Genomic DNA, 18,342 nt, shown 5'->3' with positions numbered 1-18,342 from the left:
CTGTTGTGCCATCTGTGTCTTGCTCTCATTCCACCACTGTTTTTATTTTCTTGTGCCTGCTTGTTCCTTTTGCCGCTGCTGCCCCTGCGGCCCCTCCGTCCCGGAATTCCCCCTCAGGAATTCCCCCGCTCCCACCTCCCAGCCTCTCCTCCCTACCACCTCCCCTCCCTACCACCTCCCCTACTTAATGGCAGCTGCTGCGCGGTCACGCAGCAGACACGCGCAGCGGGCACGGCAAAGGCGCACCAAAGGCAAACCCGTCCCGACCGTGGCCAGTGCCAGAAACACCTGGACCTCCCCTACCCATCGCTACAAAACCACCACCCTCCTCGCACTCAACCCTGGAAGACTTAGAGAATGCCAACAGGCCTCGCCGAACACGACCCACGGCCAGTTCTCCTGCCTCTACTGCTGCCAGACCCTCACCACCACCCCGGACTACAACACCACCGATGGCAGCACCGGCGATACCCTAAAATGCATACTCCTCAACGTACGCTCCGTACACAAACATGCCATGGAAATCTGGAACCTACTCGATTCTCTCTCGCCCCACATAGCCTTCTTAACAGGGACCTGGACCAACGCATCCTCGCCCCCACCATAAGCAATGCCATCCCAGACGGATACAAGATCCAGAGGAAAGACCGCCCCACCCACCCAGGAGGAGGCCTCGCCATCGCCCACAAGAGCACCCTCCGCCTCACCACCTCCAGCGAAACCTTCCCCTGCCCCGAACACCTGCACTTCCAGATCCAGACCACCCCCAAAGCCGCACTCCGAGGAACCCTCGTCTACAGACCCCCGGCCCCCGAACACCCTTCGCCACCACCATCACCGACTTCATCGCACCCCACGCCATTGCATCAACAACCTATATACTCATTGGAGACCTGAACTTCCACCGCAACAACTCCAGCGACCCCCAACTTCACTATCCTTTGTGACAACCTCGCCAGCATCGGACTTAAACAACTCGTAAACACACCGACCCACAGAGCAGGACACACCCTCAACTTCATCTTCTCGGCAGGAAACAGCGTCCTATTCAGCCACACAACGCAGCTGCCATGGACAGTCCACCACTGCGTACACTTCGCTATCAACAAACCCAAGGCACCCAAACCAGCCCCACACCCACCACGAAGGAACTGGAGCAAGGTTACCGACGAGCAACTTAACTCCACCCTCACCCGAAACAACACCTGGTCACCTGACACAAACGACCTGGATCTCCAACTGCGCAGGCTAGCTCGTCCCGCTACGCAACCCCGACAGACAACACCCCAGGAAAGCCGCCCGGTTCACCACTGCTCTCCAAGAAGCCATACTCACTTGCAGACGACCTGGAGAACAACTGGAGAAACACAAAGACAACCGAAAACCACACCACCTACAAGGACGCCATGACGGACTACCACAACCAGATCAGAGCCGCCAAGAGGAACTTCATCCACAACAAAACCCTTGCCAACTCCAAGGAACTTTTCAGTGTCATTCAGGAATTAACCAACCCATGCATCGAAGCCACAGACATCACCCCATCCCAAGACCTCTGCAACAAGTTTAGAACCTATTTCCACCTCAAGATCAAAAACTTCTTCATCGACCCTCCACCATGTGCCACAGACGGCCCCCTATCCCCCAGAAACACCTGCCAGCCCACCATCTCCAACTGGACACCGATCACGACCAAAGACACTGCCTCGACCATGAAAAGCATCCACTCAGTGGCCCCCACCGACCCCTGCCCCCCTCATATCTACCACAGAGCCACGGCCGCCATCGCACCCGAACTACAATGCACCATCAACACCACCTTCAAAACAGGCACCTTCCGAGATGACTGGAAGCGCGCAGAAGTCAGATTCCTGCTCAAGAAGCCTACAGCTGACCCCACCGGCCTCAAGAACTATCGGCCCATCTCGCTCCTCCCCTTCGCAGCCAAAGTGGCAGAGAAAACAGTCAACAGGAAACTGACACGATTCATTGAAGAGAACGCTGTCCTCGACCCGTCCCAATCCGGATTCTGAAGTAACCACAGCACAGAGACCGCCCTACTCGCTGCCACAGACGACATCCACACCCTCCTGGACCAAGGCCACTCCGCAGCCCTCATCCTACTCGACCTATCAGTGGCCTTCGACACAGTCTCCCACCGCACACTAGTCGCCAGACTACACGATACAGGCATACAAGGAACAGCCCTGGACTGGATCCGATCCTTCCTCACCGGAAGAAGCCAAAAGATCAGACTCCCACCTTTCCTCTCCGACCCCATGAAAATCACCTGCAGAGTCTCACAGGGTTCATCACTGAGCCCCACCCTCTTCAACATCTACATGGCCCCCCTCGCAGCCATCGTCCGACAACACGGCCTCCACATCGTATCCTATGCCGATGACACCCAGCTCATCCTCTCCCTCACCAAAGACCCCATCACTGCCAAACTCAGCTTCCATAAAGGAATGCATGACGTCGCAGTCTGGATGACCAACAGCTGCCTGAAGCTCAACGCCGAGAAGACAGAAGTCCTCGTCCTTGGTACCACCCCTTCTGCATGGGACAGCACCTGGTGGCCGACCACCCTCGGACACCCACCTACCCCCTCAGACCACACCAAGAACCTCGGCATCATACTCTACTCATCACTCACCATGAACCAACAGGTCAACGCCGTCACCTCCAGCTGCTTCAACACCCTCCGCATCCTCCGTAAGACTTTTTAAGTGGATCCCCCCTGAGTCAAGGAAGAAAGTCACCAACGCACTCATCACCAGCAGACTAGACTATGGAAACGCACTCTATGACGGAATCAACAAGTCCCTACTCCACAAACTCCAGATAATACAGAACACCGCCGCCAGACTCGTCCTCGGCATCCCCGACACGAACACATCAGCCAACACCTACAAAGTCTCCACTGGCTCCCCATGAAGAAAAGAGTCACTTTCAAAATCCTCACACATGCCTACAAATGCCACACAACAACGGACCCAAATACCTCAACGACAGAATCAACTTCCACTTACCCAAAAGAAACCTCCGATCTTCCAACCTCGCACTAGCCGAAACCCTGTGCATCCACAGAGCCAGAGCAGGCGGAACATCCTTCTCTCACATTGCAGCCAAGACCTGGAACGAGCTATCGACAGACATCAGACGTGCTCCCTCCCTGAACACCTTCAGGAAGACCCTCAAGACCTGGCTCTTCGGCTAAACAGATCTGCGGAACCCCCACCCCTCCCCCTCAGCCCCTTGATACCCTCACGGGTGAGTAGCGTGCTTACAATTCCCTGATTGATTTGATAGACTCATGGCTCTCGTATGTTGCACTTTTGTAATAAGAGACAATAAGAGGGTCAGCCTTTAAGGGCATCCATATTCGACATCATGCCTGTGCATGTGGGGTGATAAGAGATGTCGTAGTACTTAAATTGAACAAGTTAGGAGTGCATGAATAAAGACCTGCATTCCCACACGGATACAAACATTGTGATCTCACTTGCTAGAGGGTGGGCACAGAGGCTGACTCTCTTTAAGAAGCTATCTTTACATAAACCAGGACTAAGTGCATATTTGCTGCAACCCCTGATGAAGAGTTTGAAGGAAGGTACGGTTCTGAGAAAAAGGCCACACTCATATCAGACCATGAAGCTGGATTGTTTCTTAAAACTAGGTAAATATTCATACATTCCTCAAATAAAATCAGTTAAAGAACAATTCAAAGTGATTTGTTTTTAAACTGCTGATTGTAACATTGGTGATACATGGATGGAAGCGGTTCAAGGGGTTTCGGAAGTGTTTGATCTAAAGAAGTTCTGTTTCTGAATGCTTGTGTTTTGTGAGAACCTGTTAGGTTCAGACTTTCATTTTTATTTGCAGTGTTGTAGTCACTTTTTTGTCTGCCTTTCTCAAGCATCCAAAGATCCTTACAGTTACCTAATTTTCATAAATACATGATTGTGAACTGTAATTTGGCCTAAGAGTGGAACACTGATTGTTGTCATTTGCATTGTCATGCAAGTGAGCAGATTCATAATAAAGTAATGCAAATGAAAATGTAACATACATTTGTGAAATTATTTCATTGTTATTACGTTTTTATAGTGCTGCTCCTTTAAGAAAATTTCACATTGATATTAATTTGATTATATGCCATAACTGACAATTTTCATATGTTTCTTAAAACTCAAATGAGATTTCTTTCTTTTTCAGCTTCCTGATATTTTGCAGTTGATCAAACCTAAGCTTGAGTTGATAGACTTCAAGAATGTGTCCATCTTATCAGGTAAAGGTTAAAACTTTACCTAAAAAGGCATGCCTTTAAAAAAATTTTTTTTAAAACGTCGGGATAAAAGGTTGGATGATGCATTTTTGGATTTGTGAAAGAAAGTAAAATGCTTATTTTAATGACTTAATTTAAATAGTAACTGATGATGTCTAATGATTGATACCACGTTATGCAGAGTCTGTGCTTCAGCTGATAATCGTGCTTACCTGACATTTTCAGTGTGGATATCTCATTCAACAATGTCAAATACCAATGTATTATCATAAAGATATTTACTCCAAATACTTTTTATCGTAATTCTTGTGTTGTGTTTTAAACAGTTTTCTATGAAATATTCTTTGAAATGCTCTAAATAGATTTCTCTGTTTCTTGGGCTCAGGGTTACATGCCGGCATTTCCTCCACTATTGCATGTTTTCTAGATTTACATGCTTTTAATTATTCACCATAGTCAGGTTGAGAATCCCTGGTTCACGAAATGTATAGCAATTTTAAATCAATATTAAATCAGTATCCCAGCTATATTATGCGGACCTTTCAGCTTCAGACAGTGAGTAGGGGTGGTCTTAGCTCTGCCTTTGGAGGCTGTCTTCAGAGTATTTAGATTTATTTTCACTGCATGCCTAGAATGGAAGACCTCTGAGTCCAGTACGAGGTAAACATTTTTCTTCACTTAAAACAAAATCAATCAAAGTGTTGTTCTTTGATCAGTTGCTGAAGGTTTATTTGATATTTTCAGACTGGCAGGGTTGTTGTGATGCTTTACTGGCAAGGCGTGATCTCTAAACTTTAGCTACAAGTTTTGCTTCTTTCAGAGTAGTGCTCATTCTGTCAATTTTCCCAAAAACACTAAAGGGGCACTGAAGTCAAGATGTAGGCTAGTTACAGGGTACACACCATCTCAAAGCTACTACCTTTACTTATATCCCGCACTTTAGTTATAAGTAGTGTTAAACCTGACATCCTTGCTGTGGTCTTCCCCCAGTCATTTTTCCTCCCCCCCCACTCCCCCCTCCTGTTTTCTGAATTCCTGTTTTTGGCATTAGGACTCTCTGAAATTTACCACTGCTAAAGTGCTTGTGCTCTCTCCCTAAAACATGGTAACATGTGCCTACACCTGATTGGCACATTTAATTTACTTATAAGTCCCTAGTATGTGGTACTACATGTAGTCTGAGCCTGTAAATTAAATGCTACTGGTGGGCTTGCAGCACTCATTTTGCTACCCACTAAAGTTGCACTTTAAAACCTGTCTCAGGTCTGCTGTTGCAGCCTGTGGTGCAGTTTTAAACTGCCAATACAACCTGGCAAAATAAACATTTTGCCAAGCCTGAACCTCCTTTTTCAGGTCTTGTAGTAGTCAAGACCTTTTGATATCACTAAAATAATATGTATTATACACTGAGAGGGGCTTTCAGCCACCTCTCTTCATCTAATGGCCTGGTGTTGTCATTCAAATTGTGCTTCCACCTACTACAGAATATAGCATGGTGCATTGGGTCAACCTACTTAAGCCTCTGTTTAAAGTCACTTTGAGTGTCTGCATTTTTCTGTTTCACTAGATGGACATCCACACACAATGTAGTTCCCTTTCTGCCATTGTTGCCTGATGTGATAGTAGGACTCATTTGAAGTGAGCACAGGGCACATTCCAGCTTCATTAGTTCCTGTCTCCTTCCAATGCTGTTATAAATTTCTTTTGAAGTGGACTGCTGCTATTTCACAGCATACCATATTCAGTTCTTGGGGTTTCTTTAATAAACTTTACCCAGGCAGAAGACCAAGCTTTGCCATGTTTTATTTGCAGCACACTTGTAACAGCTGTATTTAAACATTGGTGGGGTGTAATGTGTGTTTTTACACTTTGCACCCTTCTTCCTTCCTTCTTTCCATCTTCTTTCTTATTTCCTTCTTACCTTCTTTTTGCCTTCTTTCTTCCTTTTTTTGCACTTTTCTTTCTTTTTTTTGGCTTCTTTCGGTCCTTTCCATTATTTTCTTTGCTTTTCCATTTTTCTTTCTTTATTTTTTGCCATCTTTAATCTTCATTCCTTTATTCTATTCTTTCTTTCTTTTTTGCCTTCTTTCCTTTTTCACTTTCTTTTTTGCCTAGTTTCCTTTTTCTTTCTTTTTTCTTTCCTCCTTTCTTTCTTCATTCCTTCCTTCTTTCTTGCTCTTGCCTTTCGCCCCTTCCTTCTAGCTCCCTTTTTTCCTTTCTTTCCTTTCTGTCCTTTTTTGCATCTTTTCTTGCGTTCTTTACTTTTTCTTTCTTTCTTTCCATAATACTTTCATTTCTTTTTTGCCATCACTTTGCCTTTCTTGCTTTTTTCTTTTTTGCTTTCCTTTCTTTCTTTCTCTTTCTTCCTTTTTGCCTTCTTTCTTTCCTTTCTTTCTTGCCTTTCCTGTTTTTCTTTACTCTTTCCTTCATTTTTCTTTCTTTGCTTCTTCAATCCTTTCTTTCTTTTTGCCTTCCTTCCCTGTTTGCCTTCCTCCCCTTCCCTTTTTGCCCCCTCCCTCCCTTCCTTCCATTTTTGTGTCTGCGTTCCTTCCTTGTTAGGTTTCGCCTGCACAGCGTTTGCGCTGTGCTTGAGAAATCTATTGTTTTTTAATATAAACTTAAAAAGGGACTTGCATCCCACCTCCTCTCCTTCCTGGCTTCACATTGGTTCCTGGGCATACTATCTTTTCCTCCATTTCTATTGGCTGTAGCATATTTTCCTGCATTTACTAATGCTTGTTCCTTATCTGCTTCTCTTATCAGTTTCCCGTAGCTGAAATTCTGTTAACATCCACTTTGATGGAACTATTTTTTCAGAAAGTTTTGCCTCTTTTTGCGTTTTACTCTTGCAGCATATTTATATAACAATTTATCACCCGAGAGATAAAGTGATTTGCATAGAGTCACTGGACGTTGTCCCGCTGAGACTCGAAACGGGATCCTTAACTCTGGATTCAGCAGCTCTGGCCACTGCATCACATCCTCTCCTCTCCCGTCTTATTTGTCAGGGAGCTCTTTACTTCTCCCGACGATGATTGCTAAAAACAGGTCTTAATTCATCACATAGGCGGAACCGAAGCATTACCAATGCTTGTTTCCCTTCTTTCTCAAATGCAACCAAAGCCATACCGATAATTTTTTCAAGTCTGTGTTTGCCAAGACCTTTCAATTTTATTCAAAGTATGTATATCATAGTTACTTATAGGGGTTTTCAGTCAGACTTCACCTATTAGTCTGTGACTGTCATTTGCATGTTTCTTACACCTACTCTAGCATGCATCAGGGCAAAATGTTAGCCCACTTTGGCCATTTACTGACTTCAGTGTGAGTTACGCAAGGAGCACATCCACACACAGGGTAGTTTCCTTCAGTGCTGGGTGTACCTTGGTGATGTGTACTATTTGGAGATGAGAAAAACACTTCTGCCTTTAGCTAGTGTGATTTTTAGATTTCATAAGGGCCCGGTAGCTGCCCGAACAATAACGCATCCAAAAACCATGACAAAAGAATTGCCAAACAACTGGCCTCAACACAGATATATTGGCTTTGCTTATGCTTGTTAAAACATACACGTCACCCCTAAGGTAGGCCATTAAAGCCAGTAGGGGAGGGCGCATTGAATTTAAAAAGGAAGACATGAGGCTTTGAGTTTTACATGTCCTTCTAGTGAAAACGCCTACATTTGTTTTTCACTACTGTAAGGCCTATGTGTCCTATTATATATAATTTGGTTGCCTTATTACATTTAAAAAATGCTACCCTAAGTTTGGGAGCAGGTAGAAATGCTGTGTTTAAACAGATTAATTGTAATTAAAGTCCTCTTAAATTATAAAGTTACATTTTAAGTCACAATTCTGAAAATGATTTTTTTTTATAAAGTTGGCATTATCTTGTCCTAACCATTTGTGCCTTCTACCAGTGTCCTGGGTTACATGATTGTGAAAGGCTGTCCTGTTGGGTTGTATATTCTTCCCATAAAGTGAGACAAAAGGGGGCTAGATGTTGGTTGGCATGATGGGCCATCCGGCCAGGATGGCTGAGGTGGAGCTGTTCCTTGCCCCACTTATTCCTCAGTGGGCTTGCCTCCAGCACACACATAGGAACCTGTCCCTGGTCTTTTGTCACCCCAGTCTTTTTGGAACCTTGGCAGGGGGACATAGCTGCCAAGGTTTCAGATTGCTATGTGTGACATTTTCATAGTTTCATTGTAATTGTGAGTGACATTTAATTGGCTATGAGTGACACTTTCTCGCATGCAAAATCAAGCACTGAAGACGAGGGAAACTTATAAATATCATAAATGACACCCAATTTTGGACCCCAACTGAGTCTGTTATAGGGCGTGAGACACCAACACCGATCTCAGCAATCAGCTGACTCTCGGATTTCGGCTGCTGCAGACAGTCACAGCATGGCAGTACTGATAAGGCAGCTGCTAGATCAGTGCTGAAGCTTTTATTGAAGTGCAGGACAGACGCTATTGTTATCGGAGGAAAGGTATGAAGCTCTTTTAGTCAAACAAGCCCATGTCATGTGAAAGACCCATAGCTAATTATGTGTTTTTTGGCTACAACACTTTCTATGATGGTATTTTAAGCACATACTTGCACTGGTTTAAGTGTTGTAAGCTCAAAAGGCAGAATTCGCAAAAGGAGTCTCACATGGCATGGACGTACTTGGAAGATATGTGCATAGCACTAATTAGTTCCTGAAGTAGCCTTGGTCTTAATTTCGGTAGTGCGTCATCCTAGTAGAGCATGGGCATTTTTAAAGTTTTTAAAAAAAAGATATCTATGGAGTACCTTTTTAATGTGTAGTTTGGATTCCTGAGCAAGTTTGCATCATTCCCAATCAAAGCACTTCACTCACCATTATGGAAGGAAACAACAGATTGCTACACAAAAGTCTTTCTTGTAGCAGAAATAAAGCATGACTGCATTTTTCAATTCTTTTTGTATTTACCCTTTCCGGACAGTAGTACCTCATCTTGGAGATACCCAAGCACAATGGTTAAAACAACCTGAAACACGTTGTGTCGGTGTTTGAAACAAAGTGAAGCACGTCGTGTAGGCAGGGAGTCTGCAATAGTTATAACTGCCCTAAAAGAGTGTGAATATAAAAGACAATTAAAATGTTCATAGACAAAGTTTTGTGCCGAAGCCCACATTTCACTTTGACAATGATGAATGAAATGTGTTGATTATGATGAGGCATTTTAGGGTTCATCTGCCACAGGGAAGCTGGCCGGCTTCAGTTTAACAAAGTGGAACACCTAAGCATTGTGTAACGACTTTTGTGCAACTGCCTTCAACTTGCATCTATCTGAATACACGATGTACACAATAAAAATGGTACTATAACGAAGTTCAAAAGAATTGATTAAGCTAAAAAATAATCCATTAGTGAGCTCTCGCTCAGTGCATATTCTAGCTTGCATCTACCTTTCTGTGCTCCCGCCCACTCTTCTGTGTATGATAAGGCTCTCTATACAGGAGGACTCGGCTGATTCTCCCCAATTTCTGTCAGAGCAGAGAGCTGGCAGACGGAAGTGAGAGGCTCGGGCTCCTCCATGAGGCTCCCAGATGCAGGGTGCTTTCCTTGCAGAGGAGGGGCCTCTGCATGGAATGGGAAGTGTTCAAAGAGAGCCAGTGATAAAGAGGCACATAGTCGTAAGGTACTCTGCTTCACATCAGTTTGGGGGCTGTGTTCACTGTCTGGAATGGATCAATGTGCAGGCACAACACAGACACTAAGTCCACACTCAGCAGCTGAGTTGCTGAAGCCTCACGGTACACTGAGCCGGCGCTGGGCGTTCGCATGCACGGTACCAGTGAGAGGCACGCTAAGGAGGATAGAAGCTGATGAGCCTGTATGATCCTAAGTACGGCCGAAATCATGAAGCCAGGTCTGCTCTTTACCACACACAATGCGTTAGTAACCGTTATCAGCTTAAACAGCTCTTATTCTAGCCGCATTGAGTCTTGTGGGTTTTTGCGCGATCCGAGCAAAACTAGGACCTATGAATTTGCGTGACATCGCATTTTAATGTGGGGTAATTATCGAAATGCGTTGGTTTAACACTTAATGCGTGGCACTTGGTAGGGTTTGGGGAAGGGAAGAACTTTCCAGAACGAGATGTGGGGCATCATAGAGAATTCCCCACACTTTAAATTCTGGGAACAGCCATAAATACTGGCTTTTCAGAACACCTCTTCGGTACACTCTTGGACCTGTGGAAGACTTCAGAAGGTCTGTCTTGACCTCCAGAGGACTGCCCTGCTGCTTCCAGAACACTGCCTTGCTGCTTAAAGGCCTGCCTTGCTGCTTGAAGGAGAACTGGCCCATTACCTTGAACCCAGGAACACCACCTAGTTGGCTGGCCTCCTGTGTGTGAGCTGTAGGGTCGTAACAAGCTCCTGAGGCCTTAAACCTTGCAGGTGGCCTCTGCTGGAGTGAGTCCTAACCTCCCAAGTGGTAGCCCCCCCCAGTTCCTGGACCATTGCAAGCGGTGTTAGATGTGCTTTTCCGGCCTATCCCTAAAATGTGGGACTTGTAAAACATTTACACCAAAAACTTCCTGGAGAACTGACAGAAGACCTACTTGCTAGCCGATCCGCTCAAGGTGGATTGCCAGTCAGCCTGCCTTTGCGGAAGCTCCTGCTAGGTCCTTCTCTGCAGCAGCAAATCCTGTTCATCTGGAACAGTATCCAGCCTCGTTGAGCCCTCTTCAGCTACAGTTTGCAGCTTTGTCCCACTGGAGTTTTTCATCTTCCAAAAAGTTGTCGAAGTCAGAAGGTAAAAATCTTCACCAGGCTCGACGGTGACTAGAATCCTATCGTCAACGATCACCTCCTAGATTTGAAAGTCCAGCTTTTCCTGCTGTGATCTTTTTCCCGCCTTCGTCAACAGCTTCACAGAGACTTCGTACAGCGACAAAGATGACTCCTCGGAAACAGCCTGTCCCTTGCCCTGCTAAATTCTTACATTCTGGAATTTATTTCAAAATAATTTCTAAGTCCGAACGTAAGCCAAGACCAGGCCCCATCAATCTCTTGTATCTCACCCATGCTGCAGCGCATTGGCCTAAACCTGTGACTTTGTTCTGGTCTTGCATGACCAGGTACCTGCAGTTGAAGCTCTGATCTTTTAGGCACTAGATTTCACGAAGAATTTTTAAATTCATAACTCTGGTTCTACAGATTGGATTTAATTTGTTTGTTGTCGGGTTTTTTAAATTAAAATCATCTCTATTTTTCTCAATTGATTTGGGATTTTTCTTTTGTTGTGGTTTCAGTTGATTACTGCTTGCGTGCTGCATAAATTCTTTAGACAGTGCCTCTAAATTAAGATTGCTGTTGTACCGCGCTACCAGAGATCTAAAACTGTTGGACATTAAGCTGGAGACAAAGGCAAAAAGTCATCAACTTCTTTTTTCATTGAAAGAACCCTTTGAATTATTGATCTAAAAATGTTCAAAAACATTACAGAATAGTCACTCTCTCAATGCCTGATCGCTGCGTGCCAATCAATCAGTACGACCAAGACCACCTTCTCTCTTCTAGCTCTTTGTCAGCCTGCCAGTATTTCAAAGCAAAGTCATTCTTTTGATCCCAGCCTCTTGAAAAAGCAGCAGAATTGCCGCACACCAACACTCAAAAAGGAGACTTCATAGAGTAGAACCAGCCTGATTTCCCTGCCTCAGCAGAGTACAAGGAGCAGCAGTGACTTACCTGTGAACTCACCATCTCAGTGGGGGTGTGCAGGCTTTCCTTGCAGTACACTTACTGGATCCAAATAAGGATTGATGCATAGATCTGCTGAGTGGTGATGACTGACCAAGTTTGCACAGTCAGCCACTCTCTAGTCCACCTTTGCCCTGATTGGCATCCCATAAACCTCTGAAGGAGCCCAGGAAGCTCCTGCTTTTGAGGGTATTGGTGCCAGCCCCGAGCCTAGAAATCAGCAGGTATATTACATCCACCTCTTCCTTGTCCAGACAAAAGGCAGAGTTCTCACATTTTTGTTCTCTAAGCTCTGACTCAGCAGCACATCCGCACCCCCTCCTCCCATCTCCCCTAAAGTTCATAATGTTAGCATTGCCCGAGGTTCTGGCTGCTATCCAAAAGAAAAACTGATAAGTGACTCTACAGGATGCTTTCTTTTATATAGGCTTCCTTCAAGTACAAAGGAAATAATTCCATTTAATGCTGGGGAATAATTATCAAGGCGTTGGCATTTGGTCTGAGTACATGCTCCCATGTTGGTAACCTGATCCTGCCAGTTTTGGCTCACTTTCTGGAGGGCTAGAGGGCTCATTACTATCCCTGCTGAAATTATTTTCTCATCAAAGCAACATCAAGGGAGAAAGCTGTGCTTGGTTTCTCCTGTGAAGTTCTGCCATTGTTTGAGACCTATAATTCAACATCTCCTGCACCTTCCACATGGCTTCTTTTCTGGCATGCTGATGCTCCTCAGCTTGAGGTGGTTTTCCCGGTACATCCCATGGTTATTAATTGCTGTGACCATCAGCGCCTCAGCATATGCTCTAATCGAAGGCCAGTAGAGGTGATGATCGTATAAACCAATGACCAGGCCTGCGAATCCAGAGAGACAAATTTGGTATCCTGTGTCTTCTTCTCTCGGCCGTCTCCAAACATCCGTAATCTCATGGGGAGATTGTATTGACTGTGTTAAGATTTAGTGGTGCCCAGTTCCTTCGTGTCCTCAGAGAGGAGGATTGTAGTATTATCATCAGAACTCCTGCTACCATGTTCCCTCACTGTTTACGAGTTGGGACAAGATGAAATAAGCATGTTGCAACTAAAGGCAGTCTTTCTAGAATAGCATGGCTACTTTTGAGTAGTGAGTTCCGTGTTGGTCATCCACACAGATAATAGCACAGCCCTCTACGATGTATGGAAGCAAGGGAATGCCCACTCTCCACATCTGTTTCATGGCAGTAGACCTTTCAAAATGGGCTCTACTTAACGTATACTATAGTTAGACTCCCACATTTTAGAGATTGACTACACCAGAATGGGCAGCCTGAGTAGACATTTCCAGCCCCAAGCATGTTTTTCAGGAAATACTTGATCCCATCTCTGAGGCCTGGGGTAGTCTAGCCACAGGCACTTTCACCACTCACCTGAATACAAGGTACAATTAGTGTATCTCCTGATTGGACAGGGTTCTTGGATCGCTAGGAGATGATGTTGGACTGGGTTTATCATTCACATATGCCTTCTGTGTGACACAGGCTTTCCTTCAACTCCATTGATCTCAAAAGCCCTTAGGATCATGGACAGCTTAGGGTGTTCAGTCATCTTACTTACTCCTATGTGGCCACGCCATGGCAGGTTTTCTGACCTGCTCCATCTACATTAGAGAGCCCATCACTCCTTCCTTCAGAGAAGAAGCCTCCTATTAGTGAAGTGCTGCACCCATCTGTACTATAGTTCAGCTTGAGTACACTATATTTGAGGAGTTAGCCTTTGTGCACATATGCCTCTGCACATAGAACATGGATGTCCTGGAGGTGAAAGGAAGTCCTTTACCTCAGCTCAGAACAAGAAGAATTGACTGAGATTCTGCTATTTTGCATTAACTGAGATAATCAACCCTTTCACCTTCACAGTGAATTATGTCATGTCTTTTTCCTGTCATTTCACAGAAAAAGGGTTTTCTAGAGGCAACTTTGGTACTACTGTCTGTCCAAACATGCCTGAAGAGTCCTTCTACATAGCCAGTGAAGGCATTAAAAGACATTTGATGCGCCTGATCTATTTGTTCCTCCGTAATCAGGTGCCTCTTGGTCTCTTAAAAGATTAACTAAATTCTAGGCAGGCTGATGCATAAATCCCTTGAGCCACTGGCCTTGCGTGACCGGACACTTCTTTTCTGGAAGTCATCTTTCTTGTGGGCCTTAAAATCAACCAGATGCATAATTGAGCGACAATACCTTGCACCCAACACCTGCTCATAGTATTTCACCGGGGCATGATGGTCCTGAGGATTCATCCCACCTTTATTTCTTAGATTCTATCTGAATTCAGTTTGAACAAGGAGATGATTCTTCTTCCATTAATTCCACTTCTGTGTGCCTGTCCAGCTGACAAGACCCATAGCAACTTTACAGTGACAGAAGCAGTGACGTGGTTTAGATCTGACAATTTTTTGAGGAAATGATTCTTGCTGAACAGCTGTTACAACCACCGTTGCTAGACAGATAATGCAATTATATCACCTACTTTTGTACTCCACATGGAACCCAACCTCCACCCATTGCCAGTTATACTCCATCGGGGCAATAGAGGTGTTCTTGAGTCATGTATCTATCACAGATATAGACTGGAGTAGCTAAGTGTACCTTTTGCATATATAATGCTCTCGCAGCTTCATCCCAGAGCCAAGCTATGGATGGCCAGAAAGTTGTGCCCAACTCAGCCCAGACCCAGGCTGCCCAATGATGCCTTCTCTTTTTGTTTTCTTTCTCATTTATGTATTCTACCCATAAAGTGTAACATTTCGCTACTCATTGGCAGGATAGTCAGAAAGACTATAATGGAATGAGCCTACAGACAAAGAGGAATCGAGACATCCTAAAGTAAGTTTTATCGCTCTAACTCCTACCTGCCCAACAGACAGGCCCCCTACAACTTCCTTGTTTGGGCATGAGGTTACTTACCGGTCTGTGTTGTCACTATATTTACAGCCTCATCCTGTTTTGAAATCTCACCACATGCTTAAATGTGTTGTATCCTATAAGCCTCATACATGGGTCTTGAGAACTTGATCAGTTTGCATCCTACAGCATATAAATGAAAAATAAAGGTTTGACCAAAAATTCAGGTTTTGTATTTTCAAACACCATGAAGATATTTTGTTACTGTACACCTATTAGATTAACAATGTATTGTTGTCCTTTGTTGTGAAAAGTAAATTAAAGTTAAATACATTTAGGTGTTCGAGAAAGACCACGTGTTGTCTCAGTTTACGCAAGGTGTGACACCGTGTGGAGTAGCCCGGAAATACATGAATAACTTTCAGTGCTGTAGGAAGCTGGCTCTTTATATGGTATATCAAAATGAGATAAATTGTGTAAAGAATTCAGGGGTTCCCTTTTGAGTGGACAGGGGGCTTGCTATGGCAATCCCAAGGTGCTCTGTAAGGGGCTAGTGTGGTCGAACCGCCGTAGGCTTAACACAGAGGAGTACAAGACATCTGAAAATACACACCATGGTCAATAAATGAGACACACGACTCAAAAAGAAGATCCCACCAGTTTATAAAAATAGCAAGTATCATTATATATGTTTAGGTATCAGAAGAAAATCGTTCAGGTAAGTACTTTTCGATAAATAGGAATATTTTTCAGTTAAGAAAGTTGACACTTCTGAGTTCTGCAATGTTAACCTATGGGTGGAAAAATCATATGCGGTTAATTCATTCTTGTAAGTGACTTACAGGACTCTTCTCCAGGAGTTAAGGTGAGTGGTGGGCAATATGGTGGCCGGGTGCAGAGGGGTCAAATAGTGTTGGGTGCCCAATGTTATCTAATGGAGAACGGTCAATGTGGAAAGAGGCTGCAGGAGGGGACTGGGGACAAGTCTGTTAAAACAGAATGGCTTTCGTTCTTGCGATATTAGGAACGCCTTTGGTCCTCTTCTCTTCGGTAGGTGGTGTCCAGGTGTAGAGGGTCTTTGGGATGTTGGGTTTCTCCGTCCGGTAACACTTGCTGTTGAGTGGCCAGCCAACAGAGGCTGCAGGCGACGTCGTGAAGTCCACGAGGAGGTACTCCATACTGGACTCTGTACCTTGATGGCTTGGGAACCACGCTGACACCATTGGCCCACTTCAGTGGTTCAGTGGTGCTTGGCGGCATCTAGTTTTGGTGGGGCCGCAGTCCTCTTGGTCTTTCTTTGACTGTCTGCAGGATGCAGGGGACAGTTCCTCTGGCCCTCTGGACTTCTTGGTTCCTTGGAGAAGACCTACAGGTCTCCTGGGCTTTGGGAACTCCGCTGCGGCAGGACAAGTCAACTTTTGGTGCAATAGGGGAAGTCAACAGGCAGGCTAGCAGGGTTGGCGCCAGGTCAGTTGCTGGCTGTTCTGTTCTTGCTGTGCGACTCTCCTCGTCCATCTTCTTTCTTCAGGTCACCAGGATCTGCTCTTCTGGTGCAGAGGGCTCCACTAAATACTCAATTTAGGTGCTTTAGGGGGGTGTAGGGTAGTAGCCAATGGGCTACTGACCCTTGGTCACTACGCCCCCTATATCACTACTTCTTGTTGGGAGTGGGCATAACTCTGTTCCAGAATTCCTAAGTATGCCATCACAAAGATGGGTACTTCTGAAAATTCGCTTCCACCTCAGTTTAGCCCACCTTAGGGGTGGTACTGGCCTGGAGGTGGCACGCTTACCAGACTAGCTTATTTTTACACCTGTTCAGGTGCCAAAGGAGCTCTGGACAAGGGGGTCGGCTTCCTCTCCTGTGAGGGGGCGCTAGATTCACATTTCAAAGGCGGCAGCTCTTTGAAGATTGCCGGCCTAGGAAGGCAAATCAGCAGGTCCTCCTGTGGGAGAGGGTGTTACACCCTCTTCCCGGACAGGCTGTTGTTCTAGGTCTCCTGAGAGCAAAGGCTCTCACCCTAGGAGGTCAAAACAGTGTCTCAGGTGGCAGGCTGGCAGAAACCAGTCAGGGAGCACACCAGAGGCTGGTAGGTTTTCAGGGAGCACCTCTAAGGTACCCTCTGGGTACATGTATTGGTAGATCTATCACTAGAATCAGTGTGGGTTTATCAATACGAAATGTTTAATACCAGACATCCCTATCTTCAGTGAAGCCATCATGTAGCTGGGAAACTCTTTTTCACCAGTGTCCAGCACATGTTTTAAAATGGCTTCCCTGGTCATTTGTACTGGCAGTAATAGGCTGGGCAGCAAAGTGGCATATCTGCTCATGCAGGTATTCCGTCACGTAATGTTCAGCTCCCTGACTTAGGGCTATCAGGGCTGCAGGAGGGGTGACTTACAAATATTACACGCAGTGTAGGGGACATGGCACACAGGGATGTGTGACATGTCGAGTTTTCACTTTTGTCTGCACCAAGACACGCAGCCTTGAGTGTGCTTGTTGAGGGGTCCCTTAGGGTGGTACAATTTGTGCTGCTGCCTCTAGGGACCCTCTTTAGTACCTCAGTCCCTAGGTCTCAGGGGTTCCATTTACTAGGGGCTTACAGAATGTGCTAAAGGTTTTGCCAATTGGGGGAAACCATTGAACATTTTTAGGAAAAGTCACTGGTATTGGGAATCTGGTTAGCAGGAACCCAGTACACTTAAGTCAAAGTTGCATCAAATGCCAGGCAAAAAGTGGGTGGGGGCACTGCAACATGAACCCAGCTCCCTACAAGTGTTGTTGAACTACTTTCAAACCTGTCATCCATGGGGTTTTCATGCAGTTGTGGCAATAAATGTGGCTCACATTTGAAATTAAGAATACATTCAGTGTAAAGCATTCTCAGATGTTTACACCAAGCAAAGGGTTCATACATTCATTAAGTTATATCACATTGTATGCTGTTTGTGTCTGAGCAGACTAATTTTGATAACATTGACTTTCATATGTTTTCAGGAGCATTGGAAGACTCGCATAATTCTTTATCATCATGTGTGCCCATACTAAGTAACCGGATTAGCCAGGATTTAAGTGAGTCTTCTTTCAGCTGTCTTAAAGGAGCCCTGGATGTTCCAAGGCAGTACAGAAGGACCAATAAGGTTAGTGGGTGGACCAGAAGTACAAAATATTGTTCTTCATTGCTTAAACAAAATGCAATTGTTGTGATCACTGAGATAAAAGCAAATTAAACATGATCAAATATGAAGCTTAAAGTCAGTAGGTCATTGGTTGGTTACTGGCATAGCGTCCTGGACTACCTGCATGTACCAGAGCATAACATTGGTACTTACTTTGTGCCTTTTAGAAAGTTAATTTGAGTTTTCGATCCAAAATAATCTTTAGTGAACCCGGGTCTGTGACAGCCTGAGGTTATCTCACTCAAAG

At 45.0% G+C, this 18,342-nt stretch overlaps 1 protein-coding gene across 1 annotated transcript in view; it reads left to right on the top strand.

The window, feature by feature from the left end:
• COG2 (component of oligomeric golgi complex 2) overlaps positions 1-18,342 on the top strand; it is a 326,732-nt gene that overhangs the window by 243,510 nt on the left and 64,880 nt on the right. Inside the window, exons 14-15 of the mRNA XM_085611476.1 lie at positions 4,219-4,291; positions 17,914-18,056. Coding sequence (XP_085467602.1) covers positions 4,219-4,291; positions 17,914-18,056 — 216 coding nt within the window. The remainder of the gene's footprint in view (positions 1-4,218; positions 4,292-17,913; positions 18,057-18,342) is intronic.

The sequence above is a fragment of the Triturus cristatus genome, chromosome 6, assembly GCF_964204655.1.
Source record: "Triturus cristatus chromosome 6, aTriCri1.1, whole genome shotgun sequence".
Taxonomy (NCBI): domain Eukaryota; kingdom Metazoa; phylum Chordata; class Amphibia; order Caudata; family Salamandridae; genus Triturus; species Triturus cristatus.
Note: the sequence above shows the minus strand (reverse complement) of the source record. Positions and strands in the feature narration are given on the sequence as shown.